The sequence below is a fragment of the Pan paniscus genome, chromosome 2, assembly GCF_029289425.2.
Source record: "Pan paniscus chromosome 2, NHGRI_mPanPan1-v2.0_pri, whole genome shotgun sequence".
Lineage (NCBI taxonomy): Eukaryota > Metazoa > Chordata > Mammalia > Primates > Hominidae > Pan > Pan paniscus.
In genome coordinates, this window is record NC_085926.1 from 191320256 (window position 1) to 191337491 (window position 17236).

General features: G+C 40.3%; 1 protein-coding gene across 2 annotated transcripts in view; it reads right to left on the reverse strand.

Moving 5' to 3' along the window:
* Window positions 1–402: 402 nt before the first annotated feature.
* ATP13A4 (ATPase 13A4) overlaps window positions 403–17236 on the reverse strand; it is a 194833-nt gene continuing 177999 nt past the window's right edge. For both annotated transcript variants that reach the window (XM_055110792.2, XM_034957912.3), the window contains 5 exons: window positions 15972–16143; window positions 13586–13779; window positions 12406–12494; window positions 8735–8815; window positions 403–4290 (listed from right to left, as the gene is read on the reverse strand). In XM_055110792.2, the coding sequence (XP_054966767.1) occupies window positions 4078–4290; window positions 8735–8815; window positions 12406–12494; window positions 13586–13779; window positions 15972–16143 (749 nt within the window). In that variant the 3' untranslated portion in view covers window positions 403–4077. The remainder of the gene's footprint in view (window positions 4291–8734; window positions 8816–12405; window positions 12495–13585; window positions 13780–15971; window positions 16144–17236) is intronic.

Consider the following 17236-nt stretch of genomic DNA (forward strand, 5'->3'; position numbering starts at 1 on the left):
TCTTTTTTCATTCAGGAAAAACAACGTAGGAGAGTGACACAGCAGGGATCTCGCTGATAAGGGATCTCGCTGATAAAGGACCTGCGTCTGAATCCAGCTCCTCCATCCATGGGCCATGTGTCCTGGTTGCTGAGACATCTGGAGAGCCTTGTACCTCATCAAAAGAAGAAAGACAGTAATCCTTGCCTTTCTTTCCTCCTAAGGTTGTTAACGAGGCTTAAATGAGAGAACAAGGATGAAAGTATTTTGTAAACTCTAATGCCCTGTGTATAAAGCAGAGAATAATAGCATCTGTGGTGTTAGAAAATGCCTGGAACTTTGTAAAGATGTTGTTTGATTCAACATTACTGGAGTAAACCACACCATTAGACAGAGTGAAAGACTCCACCGCAGGGAGAGAGATTCATTTTTATAACAACTGAATTTATTATAGCATAAACTAAATACAAAGCTCTGAATAAATAATCGTTTTTTTCAGTCATCACATCTGCAGGTGTGTACGTGAACATTTCCATAAGCACATAAGGATACAGATGTCACAGACATATTTAGTGAGGGAAGCCCAGAGTCAGGGTTCTCTGTGGGTAAGAGCTAGATGCCTTGAGATGAACATACAGGGCACCGTCTCAAATGATTTGGACTCTGTGACTGTGTTCGTTTCTCCTTCAGACTCTGCTCAAGAAAGTGTATTGATAACAGGTTGCTCTGCCCTCAAGTTTAGGGCACTCTCCCATGCTCTTTCATGCAAAGTTTTTTAACACCTCTCTTTAAGAAAATTCACAAATCAGAAGTATTACCCCAGCTTCAATCTGACAATCAGGACCCCTACTCTGCCCCTCTTTCCTAGGATCTTATCTCCATTAGGGGTCCCCTTTCAAGGTACAGGGCAATTGAGTCTATATGTCCACCAATCGGATCTGACAAGGCTGGGAGCCCTCCCTCCAGAGCCCATCCTCCCATGAGTGTCGGTCTGGTATTCTGTGTGGGTAGTAGTAGAAAATAGTTCACATCCGGTGGCTCATGCCTGTAATCCCAGCACTTTGGGAGGCCGAGGCGGGCGGATCACGAGGTCAGGAGATCGAAACCACCCTGGCTAACATGATGAAACCCCATCTCTACTAAAAATACAAAAAATTAGCCGGGCATGGTGGCAGGCACCTGTAGTCCCAGCTACTTGGGAGGCTGAGGCAGGAGAATGGTGTGAATCCGGGAGGCGGAGCTGGCAGTGAGCCGAGATTGTGCCACTGCACTCTAGCCTGGGCGACAGAGCGAGACTCCATCTCAAAAAAAAAAGGTTCACATCACAGCATAAGACTGAGACACTGGGTGTATCAAGCTTGAAAGAGATCTTGCAGGTAATTGAGTTTCATCTGATACTTGACTTCCTTCTCTACTTGGCCTTTGAATAGCCACTTGTTCCTCCAATGTCCTAGAGTACATTCCACTGCTATCAGTGCTGGCTGTTAGGACAGTGGTTAGGGCAGATGGCCTGAAGCCATCCCCACTGTGATCTTTACCCATTTGTCCTGATTTTGCCTTCTCATGCCACCTGGCACAAGTAGGATCCTTCTTTCTCAGGAAAACCCTTCACAGTCCCCTGACTGTTTTCTTTCCAGGCTAGGCACTCCCTGTTCCTTCAATTACTGCTTCTAAGATGTAGTTAATCCCAGGAATACAGTCTTCAAAATGAGTCTCTTTTCCCAAAGATTTTATGGCTGCTTGACTAGTGGAGGACTAGATTCTTTTCTTCCTGTTCCCTGCCAGCCTTTGTGAGGGATAGAATCACTTAGGATCAAGGCAAGAGCAACTCAAAGTCTCAGAAAGACAGACAATCATTTTTTGGTTTTGTTTTGTTTTGTTTTTAATACACCTCTAGCCCAGGCCTGGCAGGATGCCTGGCATTCATTTGAACAGAGGGCCTGGTATTAGCAAAGGGTTGCCCATTCTTTGCTTGACTGTGAGATCACACTAAGCAACCTGCCCTGCTGGAACTCTGGAATTTGGAAGTATTTGGCAGCAATATAAGGTTTGCTCAGAAGATCTGTATTTGAGGCCTAGATCTGCTCTTGCCATTACTGAATCTCAGCTTTCTCATCTGTATGGTGGAGATAATAAGCCCTTCCTTGTTCAGTCATGGGACAATTGTACAATTCAGGTGAGTTAGTGGAGGTGAATGCACTTAGCAAAGGGCACATTTAAGTATGAACTGTGCAGGCTGATCTTGCTCATGACTAGGTCACAGACCATCTCTAGCTTGCCCCTGCCTACAACCCTCTACTTTTGGAAAATGAGAAACACTTTTAGAGAAGGACATTCAGAACTGCCATATCATTGCTGAGGCTGGCTTTGCAAAAGGAAACATTTCTTTCTGTACCAAAAAAGACAGTGATTCTGCAGTCTTGAAACACTAAAATATCTTCACGCCCTATTTTAAAACCAGAAGTAACAGGGTACCCTCATGGCTGGGAGACACCATGTTCCTAGAATCAGCTGCAATCATAGAGCCATCAGCCATGCTCAAGAGCTCAGTTAGGGGGAAGGAATGCTTGCAAATGCTATTGATAAGTTCCAAAGCCAGCCTGGGCCAGGACACTTATCCCCTGATCAGAAAATTCACCTAGGATCTGATGCTCATAATAAAAATTTTGCTTTTGCCTTAAAATATTATGTGTAGGTGTGCTCCTAGAGTTCAGTGTTGTCTCCTGAGCTAACAGAAACCTGAGTCTTCCTTGTGCTGAACAAATCAAATATAACCAAATTGTAATAGTGACAAAATAAGGACAATTTTAGTTTTCTGGAAACTCAAGCCACAAACTTTTTTAAAAAAAATGTACTGGTTGTGTAAGAACTTCCATCAATAGTGCCATATAATGCTGTAGCATGAGACTAATGTTTCTCAAAAATAATAAAGCAGAGGAGTGAAAATTTCTGGAGTTGGCCATGTGACATGAGAGATTCCTAAAACATAGGATAAGTTACCGGGGTTAGGAGAAGTGGGCTGTAGTGGACAGCACTCGTGCTTTCTGATCTGTTATTTTCCTCTCCTTCCCAGGACTATGTTCCAGACCAACTCTATCATTTGTGGGGCCTGGTACAAAATGAAAATATGGGGACCCCTGTTCAAAAATTAAGAATTTTAAGATGGAAACAGCAGAGTGTTAAAGCCAAGTGTGGGGCCCTTCTAAGCATGGGGCCCTGTGTAGTGACAGCTCATAAGCCCATGAAGCATCCCTAAACACAGGAGACTGCACTTTCCAGCTCCCTGGCCAAATCCTTGACTAATGAGATATGAGTAGGGAAAGCAATGTGTGCCACTTTTGGGGTGAGGCAGTGAAGAGCCCACACGTGATCTCCAGTCTATTCCTTCCCCCATCACAGTCAACACAGAGTCCTTGCATCGAGCTGATGGAGCCATCAGGTTGAAGCAGTCACTGCTGTAAGAATGGCAGTTCCAGAGTGTCACCTGGATCATAAAAGAAGCACTTGTGTGTTAAGGCACTGATATCTGAGAGTTGTTTTTTATTGCAGCATAGGCTAAGCTTATCCTTAATAATATGTTGCGTAAGGCCAGAAACAGAAGAAAAAGCCTCAAATCTGAAAAGTACTACAGAGAAAAGGAACCCAGACAGTAAAGATTGGTGTAATGTTTCCCACGCATTAGTTTTTCCATCGATGAAGTAAAAATTCAAAAATTACAACTCCGTGAGTATACACAGTACTACTTCCCCTCAACTCATTTTTATAAAAAGGAAAGTATTGTCCTGTCCTAAGAGGAAAGATCACATATTTTTCCCCTTTAGCCTGCTTGTCTCTTGGCCCATAGAAATTCTTGGCCCATTCTTGCCTTCACTGAATGCCTCTAATACCTTCAGAAGCCAAGAGGAAAGCACTCTTCTGGGTCAATGTTCTTCTCTGTAGACAGTATTTTATCAAACAGACTTTAGTTTGTCACCATGATTTGATAGGTAGCCCCAAAACTCCAGCTGATGTTACAAGAGTCTCATTTCTTAAAATCAATGAAACGGGTCCCTTTTGTCATTGTTTCTCTGTAATATCAACTTGGATATCACATGTCCTTCAAAGTTGTTCTTCATTGCTCTCAAATACTGGATTGCTGTAAGACACTCCTCTGCCACACTCTGGCATGTCAGAGTGGGAGGTTTGGTTTAGCGGGGGCCAACTAGGGTCATTTGCCAAGTCCCTCTGCCATATCCGATACTGGCTTTTTGACTGATAGCCGAAACATCTTTTAATCATCATCCACAGGGCTCGATTTTCAATAACAGCCTCCTGCAAAATAAAATAATTACGTTTTACAAGCAAGGGTTGAGTGTTTTGAGGCTACAGCCCTCCACAGGCCATCATAAGTCACTACTACAATGGTTGCTTAGATCCAGCTTGACAAAGAGCTTGACCACTGGACCAATCTAAGGTGGTTTCATTGGACAGGTATTGGTTTCTCAAACGTTTCTACTTAAGTAACTCCTGTGGGAGAAGTAAGAGGTACAACATTTCAAGACTCTGGGAACATAACTTGAAATGGCTTGCCTCAAAAATGAAGTTTCTTTTGAATCTCACATCTAAATTGAATTTAAAATCATTCAAATTCTATGTTTCACTCTATAGCACATCTATATTTTATTTAATATAAAATGACATTAAAATTACTACTAAATACTAAACACAATTGACCCTATATAAAGATGTGGCCCATGTATGACATGTTTTTGATATATCCTGACATATCACTGCATATTTAATTTCACACGGGCCAGTCTTGGAGTTGAACAGATCTGGATTTAGGTCCCAGTTCTGACACCTATTATGGGCAAATTAGTTACTCTATCCATGTCTCAGTGATTAGAATAATCCCTTCCTTATGTTTGTTGTAAGGCTTATATAACTCCCTTTACAATGCAGGGCAGGGCAGGGCATAGCTCTCTCCCTTTGCCTACCCTTCGGAACTACTCATTTAACAAATGGCTATGCACTGTGGTCCTGTTCACACATGCCTCTAACCTTCACCTTCACTGAAATACAATATTAAGATTACAAAAGACATGTCTCTTTGAAAACATTTTGCAATGCCATTTTATTTCATGAGTTAGAGTGAGCCTTGAATAGAGCCCAAGTTATAACTTATAATTCATGAGAGGTTATCATATTAATTTTCCACTTTTATCATGTTTGCTCACAAAGATTGACCATCTTAGAGGTTATTGTGAAAGAAACAAAGAAAAAATATGGGACGTGAAACTGTCCCACAGAATTAGAACTGATTTTCATGTCTATCTTTGCTAATTTGAAAGAGTTAATTCTGTGAGATTCTATAAGGAACTTTGCCAGAGATAGTAGTTTTCCTAAAATCTACCCATTTTTGCCATTTAGGTTCCACTGCCCATGAAAGGATAGAGAACAGCCAGTCTGAATTATTCCTGTGATAACTGACCATCTGCTGGCTGCGGGGCTGTTAAAGATCCATATAACCGTCTCAGCCTCTTGGAAACTTAGCCAGATGAGTTATTCTACCTTCCTGCAGCAAGGTTTTTTTGTCCTCCTTAATTAACGTGAAAACAGTAGTTCTTCTTAGAGCTGGGATAAGGCAGGAGCATCGAGTAAAGGTTTTAAAATCTTACTTACTTCAAGGAAACCTTAGCAAACCTTAAAACAAAATAGATGAAACCACACACACACACAGAGAGAGAGAAACTTTAGTGCTCTCCATCTCTACATCTTGCCTTCAGTGTTTTTTAGTTCTGGACTCTGATGACCTGTATCACCTTGCTGCTCTGGAAGAGGAAACTACAGAGAGGTGATCTGTCCTGTTACCGCACATTATAAATACAAGGCAGAACTAGTGACATGATCTGAATTTGTATTTCCATCCAAATCTCGTGCTGAAATATAAACCCCAATGTTGCAGGAAGGGCTGGGTGGGAGGTGACTGGGTCGTAGGGATGGATTTCCTTCTTGCTGTTTTCGTGATAGTGAGTGAGTTCTCATGAGATCTGATTGTTTAAAAGTGTGTAGCACCTTCCCCTTCTCTCTCTTCCTCCTGCTCGGGCCATGTAAGACCTGCCTGCTTCCCCTTTGCTTTCCGCCATGATTGAAAGTTTCTTGGGGCCTCCCCAGCCATGCTTCTGGTACAGCCTGCAAAACCATGAGCCAATTAAACCTCTTTCCTTCATAAATTACCCCGTTTCAGGTATTTGTTCACAGCAGTGGGAGAATGGACTAAAATACAACTAGAAAAAAAGGAAAGCCTTAGTGAGACATTTCTTTAAAAAAATTTTGCCACATGAGCGCTTCTGACTGGCTACTCAAATAACTCATACATACAAGCATACCTATATAAACACATCAATAATTGTTTTAAAGGTGGGGGCAATTAAAGCTATCCACACTAGCTCTCATGCCTCTCAGCTGGAGGTTCGATCATGAGCACTGGCATAGTAAGGATAAGGTCCTGCTCAAACCTGTTTGTTTTCAGGGCTGATCAGAGATTAGATAAGTGGAATAATTTGCCCAAAGTCAGAGAGCAAGAAAGTGGTGGAGCCAGGATTCGAACCCACCCACGTAGATTACCCCGAGCTTGTGCTCTTAACTGCAAATATGCTGAAAAAGGAAGAACTTCCTGCTAGAGGATTAAGGAAGACTTTGATACTTCATTACCATACAGCCCATTCCCTCCCAACTCTTCCCTTCCCACCTAAAAGGGAAAAATAATGATTAAGTGGTCTAAGCCAAATTGTCTAACTTTTGACATGGATCCACTTTCCCAGAATCTTTTTCTGCTCATGATGACCATGAGACACAAGTGTAATCGATAAAGCATAAAAGGAAGTCTGCTGGTGAGCTTCAGGAAAAGTTTGTTTCTCAAGAAAAGGTTCAGACTTGCTGGAAATAGGCTTGCTGTGGCCTCTCCTTCCGTTTTCTTCCTGCACTGAAAACAGATGTAAAGTCCGGCTCTGTGGAAGCTATCTGGACACCATAATCACGTGCACAAACATGAAAGACCACATCGAAGGAGAGTAGAAGAGAAAGGTGAAAGAGTGTGGATTCCCAGTGATACTACTGAGTTACGAAGCCAGTCCTGAAGCCACCTACCTTCAATCTTCTTCTTGAATCAATAAACATCTTTATTATTTAAGCCACTGTTAGTTAAGTCGTTACTTGCCTACCTGATCCAGAGATCAGGAAAGATACATGAAGAGGATACTACTACAGCTGTGCTGTAGAGGATGGAATAGCACTTTAATATGCAGAAATGGAGGAAACATACACCACACAGAGGGAATCCTGTGATCATGAACAGGGATTAGATGTACACACTAGATCCCCCTCTAAAGGGCAAAGACCATCATTCTGCCACTGGGTCTGAGGACACCCGTGATAATGCTCTTTTATTAATCTGGTTGCTTTAGAGACCATATGGTGTAGCACATTGCTTCTCAAAGTGTGATCCCTGAACTAGTCTCATCAGAATCCCCTGACAACCTGTTAGAAATGCTAACTTTTGCACTTCTTCCAGGCCTACTGAATCAGACACACTGCGGGTAGGGCTGGGCAACGTGTGTTTTAACAAGCCTCCCCGGTGATTCTGATGCCCACTCAAGTTCGAGAAGCTCTTGTTTAGCATATAGAGAGAAGTTCCAGTACTGAAATTCTGTGTCCTGTTCTGCCACCAGCTCCTGTGCAGCCTTCACTCTGCATAGGAGTAAGCAGGGAGAGCTCATTGAGGTCCTGCCTGCACAATACTGCAGGGAAGTCAGGCTGTAGGTTCTCACAGCTCACCATGAACACTCCATTTGCAGGAATAATTCTAGTTCTGTATCCCAGAGCAGAAATAGAGACAGATGGAATTCTGCATCTCACCTCTCCTTTGTTCATAAATGCCTTTTCAGGGCACCCCTGCCTACCAACAGGCTTTGAAGAATGGAGATTGTGTCTGGTAGTACTGAGCAGGGAGAGCGTGAATCACACGGAGAAAGAAAGCAGGAGCACAAGCTCATTTCACTGAGGAAATGGAGCACAGGGGAGCTGAAGAATAAAAGCTAGAAAATGGAGCAAATGGAAGCTGGAGAATGAAAGCCGGAAAAGCTCACTATGAATGTTATTTCCCATCCGTAAGGCAAAAATGATATGAGTTAAGTGAAAGAAGCCGCACACAAAAGGCCACATATTATATGGTTTCACTTATATGAAATGTCCAGAAAAGTCAAATCCACACAGTCAGAAAGTAGAATAGTGATTACCAAGGCCCAGGAGAAGGCAGAAGGGGCAATGAAGAGCAACGGCTAGTAGGTACAGGATTTCTTTAGCGATGATGAAAATGTCCTGCAATTAAGTAGCGTTAATGGCTGTACAACTCAGTGAGTGCACTAAACACTACTGAATTGTGGACTTTAAAAGGGTGAATGTTATGGTGCGTGAATCATATCTCAATTTTAAAAAGTAAATTGTGTTGGGTCTTTATTTGGAAATTGTAGAAATGAATAGGACCTTAGAGACCATAATTCCATTCTCCCCCGCCCTACTTGACAGATGAGAAAACTAACGTCCTGCTTGGGACTCATCAGAGGAAGGCACCATTGCTTACACTGTGAAGGAAGGGAGCCCCTGCACTGCTGAGTCCATGTCAGCTAAAGTTGTTGTTTTCAGAGTCCCAAAGAAGTCCCCCTACACACATGCGTGCACACACACAAGATCAGCAGCCCAAGATCAGCACACTTACCTCGGCCACAAGGGACACAATGAAATTCAAGCTGAGCATGATGACAATGGAGGCCCTCCACAGGACGGGAGTGCAGAGCAGCTGGCAGGAGATGATGAAGCACAGTTAGTCTGAAGACACGCAGATGCTGGAAACATGCTCACATGTTCACAGTATATATTTTCATAGGTTATAAATCTCATATGTAATATATATGTGTGTATATTACATATATCTTATATATATAAAAAATTTCTATGCTTGTATGCACAGAAAAAGTACGGAAAGGTTATACTTATGATCCTAATGATTTGGGGGGGTTATGAGTGTTGCTTTTCTTCTTTTATCTTTTTTTCTTCTTGTGATGTGTGTGTTTCTCTATGATTTCTAAATTTCCTAAAATAACTTTGGTCACTTTGCAATTAGAAAAGAATAGTAAAATCACTTTTTGTTTGCTTGCTTTGTTTTGTTTTCAAAAGGGAGGCAGGAATGTGGCTTTATCCCCAGGAGGCCTAACGGTACCCATGTCAAACCTTCACAATTGGGCAGCATTGCCCTCTTCTCCCTGGTGTCCCATCTCTCCCCAGCCAAGCCCTGCCTTTAGCACTGGCTCACGGCTTCACCCTCAGGACTGTGCATCCAGCTGCACAGTGTGCCCTCACAAGGGCCCTTGCCAAAGGAGCAAATGGAGCTGCAATCAAGCTTGTCATGACCTGTCCCTTTGCCCATTTTCTCTGTGTCTTCCCCAACCCCTTCCAGGCACATGCCTGATATATATGTATGGTGAATGAGTGAATCAATGGGTGAATTAATGAATGAAAAAGTGCCAAGGGCATCCCATTGTACCTGGCACTGACTTATGCATTGCCTCATACATTCGTGGGAGTAAAAACTAAAACAGTTCCATAGAGGACAGTGTTCTCAAAGTTAAAAATTCAAATCCACTTCTAGGAATTTATCTGAGAAATATACTTGTATATGGCTAAAATGATATATGCACAATAATATTTTTATTGCAGCTTTGTTTGTAATAAAAACTTGGAAACATCTTAAATGTCTATCAATATGGGACTACATATAAAGCATGGTATACATATGACATATACATAATATGCATTTACATAAAATATTATATTAGCATTAAAAAGAATGAGGAAAATGTATGTACTGATATGGAACAATTAATGCTGTTATATGAAAGAAGCAAGGTGCAGGACAATGTATGTGTTGTAGCAGCCATGAAAATTTTCCACTCAGATCTTCTGCTGCTGGGAGGATAAATGGTGGATACCCCAACTGTTATGCTCAGAATCCACCACCACATCCACTGTAAAGCATATCTAAAGTCATAAGCTGCACATAGCCAAGAAATGAGGACAGCACGGATTCTCATCAGACTCATTCCTACGAGACGTAGAAACTCCTGATGGGCAACTTTGGCCTGACTTTCTTAGAAGTGTACTGCAGTCTGAGATGCTACACATCTAGCCCTCCTTCTTCCCTCTCTTCTTTTTAGAGGATAAACCCACATCACAGTGTGATGCCTCTCCCCACTTCCTCTGGCTTTCTATTCCCTTACCCCTACCCCGAGAATTTCCTCCAACAAATCTCTTGCATGACTAAACTCAACTTGTCATCTACATCTCAGAAGACCTGAACAAATATAATAGTTTTCTACTGTTTATGTAAAAATGTGGAAGAAGAATATACAAAATATGTCCCAAAGTATGTAAAATAAACTAGTGTCATTGGTTACCTCCAGGGAGGGGAACTGGTAACTGGGAATCTAAGATGGGATGGGGATTGTCACTATATGGCTTTTTAAACATTTGAATTGTGAACCAAATGAATGTGTTCCCTATTAAAATAATTTATAAATTTTTAAGTAAGCAGTTTCTAGGTTGCAAAACAACATGATTCCATCCTTTTTAAAAAAACTAAAAATTAATCAACACGTTTATAATATATGAATTGTAAAAGAAGGAAGAATATAGTGAATAATGTTATAATTTTCCTTGCCCGCACATTCTACATTTTCTAAAAAGAACATATATTTTTATGTAATAATAAGAAAAATAATTGTTTTAAAAGTGAACAATAATTCTTTGCAGAATCCTTTGCAGTCATGCTGGCAATGACCCTACCCAGGTTCTCTCCAAATTAAATATGTTCCCTATTTTGTTATACCAGAGGACCCAGCCTTTCTGTAAGAATCTTCTTCTATTAAAAAGTGACATTCAACTCACCACATCTCATCCTTAACTTCTGTAGGATTAAGAAGTTTTAACTGACTTAGAAGACCAGCGGGCAAAGCCTACTTATTTCCATGAATACTTAATTTAATTCACGACGGCACTTAACAACAGTGGTAATTACACTGCTAACCACAGTAATGCAGTTACAAAAATTAAAAGACTCATGCTAAACATATTAGTATATCAAACTAAAGATATTAGTTAGTATGCCAAATGTCACTGTGGGTTTGTGCAGGTGTTGCTGGTTGGGAACGCATTGTATGCTCTAAGTGCTTGTTTATATTTAGGAGTCTGATACGCAATGATCAGTCAGTCATTCCTTTGTCATTTTTTGACATTCTTTGTGTAAGGCACTGGTAATACAAGAATGAATAAGATACACTGTTGGATCTCATGAAACTCATCTTTGAGATGGAGAGGCAACCAGATATACAAAGCACTCAATTAAAAGAGCTGTTTCTTTAGTCATCTCTTCAATATTGCATTTCTTGATCTAAAGATCATTTAGCCATGATTAAATTGTAATAAAAGTAGGATAGGTTAAGGGGATCAAAATATGTTTTTCCCTGGCTTGGATATGTAAAATTTTGGTATCTTGTAGGTTTTTACAGCTGTATCAATATTATAAAATATAAGAGAGTTTATGAGGAAAAGTATGGCTCTTGGAAAGTGAGTTTTACAGACATTAAGTATGAACACACAGAAAACATTTTTAAAGCGTAAAAAATTACATAAATATATGATAACCAAAAAAAAGCTATAGGCAAAACAGTTTTAAACAACTTCAAAAAAAGAAGCAATTAGGAAAAAATTCTCTCATATTTGAAAGAGAAAATATAGAAAAACATTTTCTCATCTTATAGGAGATCTTTTAAAATAAAAATATTTGGTCAGATGCGGTGGCTTAAGCCTGTAAGCCCAGCGCGTTGGGAGGCCAAGGCAGGAGGCTAGCTTGAGGCCAGGAGTTTGAGACCAGCCTGGGCAACATAGCAAGCCCTCATCTCTACAAAAATTTTTAAAAAAAAATTAGCTGGGCATCATGGCACACTTCTGCAGTCCTAGCTACTCGGGAGGCTGAAGTGGGAGAATTGCTTGAGCTCAGAAGTTTGAGGCTATAGTGAACTACGATTGCACCATGGCACTCCAGACTGGGCAACAAAGTGAGATCCTGTCTCTTAAATAATAAGAAGAAAACAAAATTAAAGTATTCAATATTTAAAGGCTATCTTCAGTCTCATGAAATCAAAACTGGGTAGAATTTTATTTCTTGACCAGTATAAATAAAAAATATAGATAAATTTAGCATTTTTTTAGCTCTGCCATCCCAAAAGAATAATTTGTGTCAAAAATCATGTCAATTGAAATTGTGCTCTGCTTTTTAAAGTTAAACTGTTACATAACTGTAAAGCATCATCATATCCCAAAGATTAGACTTACATCCAAACGTCTATATAATTCTGGTATATCAGCAAATAGAATGAATAGACACACACCAAGCTGTATTATCAGCACAAGGACAAATATATCTGAGGAAATAAGAACACAAGGTATTATTTTGAGAAATCAGAGTGAAAAATGTCACATATATTGACGGATGTATTCTAGATTAACACTGATTTAATTTACTTGATTTCTACATCCAAATACTAGATGGAAAGTATTCATTTCTAAGCAATGGGTCTCACCTCTATAATTTCTATGCATGTCCTTGAAGCAAGTGAAAATTTTCACATGCACATTTTAAGTTTCAATTAATAAAAGCAGTAGATATACATAGGGTAGCATTGACAAAATACATGTTCAATAAATGCCTTGAAGACATCCAAGTATCTGAGTCACTTTAATGCAAATTATCTACCTCAAATCATTTTCTGGTAAAAAGGAAGCCTGTCAATAAACCAATTTTTAAATTGTTATCATATAGAGGTCAGTATTTAGCTGCTTCCTCATCCCAGGAAGAAGAAAAGCTAAATAATTTTCTCCGAACAAATAAATTTTTATGAAAATATTCATAAAGGAACTCAATTTGGGCTTTGAATTTTTTCAATAAGAAGAGTAGTGATGATATACAAATAAATGTCTCGAAGATTAAACAGGTCACTCATTTCTCATCCAAACATACCTTCCTACTCCAGAATGTAAGGAAGTAGGAGGGAGGTACTCTGGCCGAGAGCCTCCATAACCCTCTCTAGTCAGGTTCCTCCAGGCTGGACCCACTAGCAGCCTGCCACCACACAATGCCACCCTGACTATTGCCTTCATGGCAAGAGACAGGATCCACTTCTCTCCACTGTTTCCAGGGTGAATTCTGACAAGTACTGACAAGTAGAGAAATAAATCGGTCTTTTCAATTTGGAGTGATCCCAAGAAAGACACCCAGAGGCAAACTTCTGGTGAAGGAAAGGGAGAAAGAAGCCCTAGTATTTAATGTAGCTTTGAAGGAAAGAGCAAAGAACCATGAAAATGAGGCTGTACGATGTGTTTTGCAGAGCCCTAGAGTGGAAGTCAAGAGATGCTAGATAAGAATCAACTCTAAAGCTGTTCCCTAAGTGACCTGGACATGTCTGTTCCCCTCTCTGATGACTTCTCACCTCTGATGCAGTACAGTTCTACTCACAGTTTGTATAAGTTGGCTGTCTAAATGGTTTTCCTTTAGAGAACACAAGAGCCACAGTGATACAGTTGATTGTTCCCAAGAACCAGATTGTAGTGTTCTCAAAACTTGTGAAGGTGCTATTACTTTCCATTTTTTCTGGAGCAGTTGGAGACATGGTTAACTCTGAGATGCTTTCATTTTGTACTGTGCAGGCACTAAAAGGGAAAACCAAAGAAGCTAATGAAGTAAGATTGCAAGGCTTTATGGAGCATTTGTATCCAGAAGATTCCATACCAAACAGTGTCCAGAGCAGGCACTCAATGCTTCTACAATTGCCTGTGCTTTGGAAAACACACACACACACACACACACACACACACTGAAAAATAGGGGAAAAAATCAACAAGCACAGATAGACCCATATTTTGGATACACTGAGAGAGAGAGAGAGAGACAGAGAGAGAGATTCAGCCAATTATGTATTCAACAAATTATGCACATTCATTAAGGCTATATGGGAAAGAGATTGGTAAATCATGATTCCTCCCTCAAGTGGCTTAATATCTCTGATAATTTGGCCGAGTGTGGTGGCTCACACCTGTAATCCCTAGGAGGCCGAGGTGGGTGGTTCACTTGAGGCCAGAAGTTTGAGACCAGCCTGGCCAACATGGTGAAACACCATCTCTACTAAAAATACAAAAAAATTAGCTGCACATGGCAGCATGTGCCTATAATCTCAGCTACTGGGGAGGCTGAGGCAGGATAATTGCTTGAATCCAAAGGCAGAGGTTGCAGTGAGCCTAGAACACACCACTGCACTCCACCCTGGGCAACAGAGAGAGATTCCATCTCTATAACAGCAACAACAACAACTGTTGCAGGAAGTCAGGGACTTTGAACAGAGGGACTGGCTGGAGCTCTGGCAGAGGAACATAAATTGTGAAGATTTCATTTTAATATGGACATATATCAGTTCCCAAAATTAATACTTTTATAATTTCTTATGCCTGTCTTTACTGCAATATCTGAACATAAACTGTGAAAATTTCATGGACATTTATCAGTTCCCAAATAATACTCTTATAATTTCTTATGCCTGTCTTACTTTAATCTCTTAATCCTGTTATCTTCGTAAGCTGAGAATGTACGTCACCTCAGGACCACTATTGTACAAATTGATTGTAAAACATGTGTGTTTGAACAATATGAAATCAGTGCACCTTGAAAAAGAACAGAATAACAGCAATTTTAGGGAACAAGGGAAGACAACCATAAGGGCTGACTGCCTACAGGGTCAGGCAGAATAGAGCCACATTTTTCTTGTTGCAGAGAGCCTATAAATGGACATGCAAGTAGGGAAGATATCGTTGAATTCTTTTCCTAGCAAGGAATATTAATAGTTAATATCCTGGGGGGAAGGAATGCATTCCTGGAGGGAGGTCAGTAAATGGCTGCTCTGGGAGTGTCTGTCTTATGTGGTTGAGATAAGGACTGAAATACACCCTGATCTCCTGCAGTACCCTCAGGCTTATTAGGATGGGGAAAAAACCCCACCCTGGTGAATTTGAGGTCAGACTGGTTCTCTGCTCTTGAACCCTGTTTTCTGTTGCTTAAGATGTTTATCAAGACAATACATGCACAGCTGAACATAGACCTTTATCAGGAGCTTTTGATTTCGCCCTTTGCCTTGTGATCTTTGCTTTGCCCTTTGCCTTGTGATCTTTTTTGGCCTCAGAAGCATGTGATCTTTGTGACCTACTCCCTCTTCATACACCCCCTCCCCTTTTGGAGTCCTTAATAAAAACCTGCTGTTTTTGCAGCTCAGATGGGCATCATGGTCCTACTGATATGTGATGTCACCCCGGAGGCCCAGCTGCAAAATTCCTCTCTTTGTACTCTTTCTCTTTATTTCTCAGCCAGCAGACACTTAGGGAAATTAGAACCTATGTTGAAATATTGGGGGCAGGTTCCCCTGATAAACAACAACAACAAATCTCTGATAATTTGTAAGTGAGTTGAATATATAACTTAACTAACAAAGATAGTTTTGAAGGTGAAAAGGAAAGATGTTAATAATTTCACTGGGACATCACTTAATTTAAAGTGGGCTACTTAAACTGGGGCTGCTCAGGCAAATTATAATCCATGGTCACCCTAGATATCAAAGATGGTCATAGATCATTATCATATAAGACAGACAAAGATAAGTGCTAATGAATGAATCATACATTCATTAGCATTAAATCGTGCTACAGAGAAGAAATAATCACTGAAAATTTGCCCAAGGGACTTTAAAAAGCCAAAACCTTTGGCAGAATGAAGACCCATTTGCCTCCCGTCATATTGGCCAGAGGATGTTTGATAGAAATTAGAATGTGAGAAGCAGAAGCTGAGACTATACTCATACCTGTGTATCTCCACGGAATACCAAGGCTGCCTCTGAACCAGGATGAAGCCCGCAATATGCATGGCCAGGCTGAGAAGAATGTTGAAAATCACAGAGAGTAGCAGAGGTGGAGAGATCAGCCGTCCTGCAGGTCTGAAAGGCACCAGCTTAGGGTAGGCACCATTCAGATTCACTATAAAATAAATTCAAATTTTATATTTATGAGAGCAGGAAAATGTATTCTTGATCAGAAGAATGGCATAAGTTCATTGGCCCATACATTTGAGGAAATGGACAAACTGGAGTACATCACAAACTGAGGGAATAAAACAATTAATGGACTCAAATTCAAGTCATGTAAAGAATTCTTAAAAGAGCAGACAAAGCCACAAGGTGTCACTTTTGGCCTTATAAATAGGGAAAAACTATTAAATTACAGAGAAGGGAGGGATGAAATATACTCTCTCATATATTGCTTGTGGGAAAATAAATTGATGCAAACCTTCTGCAGGGCAATTTGGCAATAAATGTGAAGAGACTGAAAAATGTTCATAACTTTCGACATAGTTATTCTACTTTTGGAAATTTATCCTAAGCTAAAAAAATTAATCAGAGATGTGAAAAAATGTTCATTACGGCATCATTTACAATAAGTTATGGTACATCTATACAATGGAACAACATGTAGTCACTAAACAGCAATGCTTTAAAACACTTAATGACAAATAATAGGTGATATCCAGCAAAATGGTGAAGTAGGCAGCTCCAAGTTCCCACATCTCCACAGAAATATCAAAATACAAGCAGAAACTGTCAGAAATCTGAAAATCTGAAAAACAGAAAAGTATACTGCAACCAAGTGAACATTGAATCAAGAAAAAGACAACTTTAGGATCACAGGAAAGTTTTGTGGCATTTCTACTTGCACTTGATCCACCCTCTGCTCAGCTTAGTGACAATCCTGAAGATAGCCTGCATTCCCAGAGGGAGACCCTGGTCCCTGGTTACAAAAGGAGCATAGCAGGCCTTATTTACAAATTGTTACATATGTCTGTTCCAACCTGTCTGGGAACTACCTGAAGGATTGATGCAGGCACTCATCTCTGTTCCACCTAACACAGAACTCACTCTGGGCAGAAAAGCAGTGCACATTGCTTGAAAACATTATTAGGCTAACAAATGCAGTTGCCTAGGGCAAAAAATTACAGTTGATACATAAAATAACCATCTAAAGCCTGGAAGAAAAGCTAAGGAAATTTCCTTGGAGGAATTAGGGCAGTCTAAAG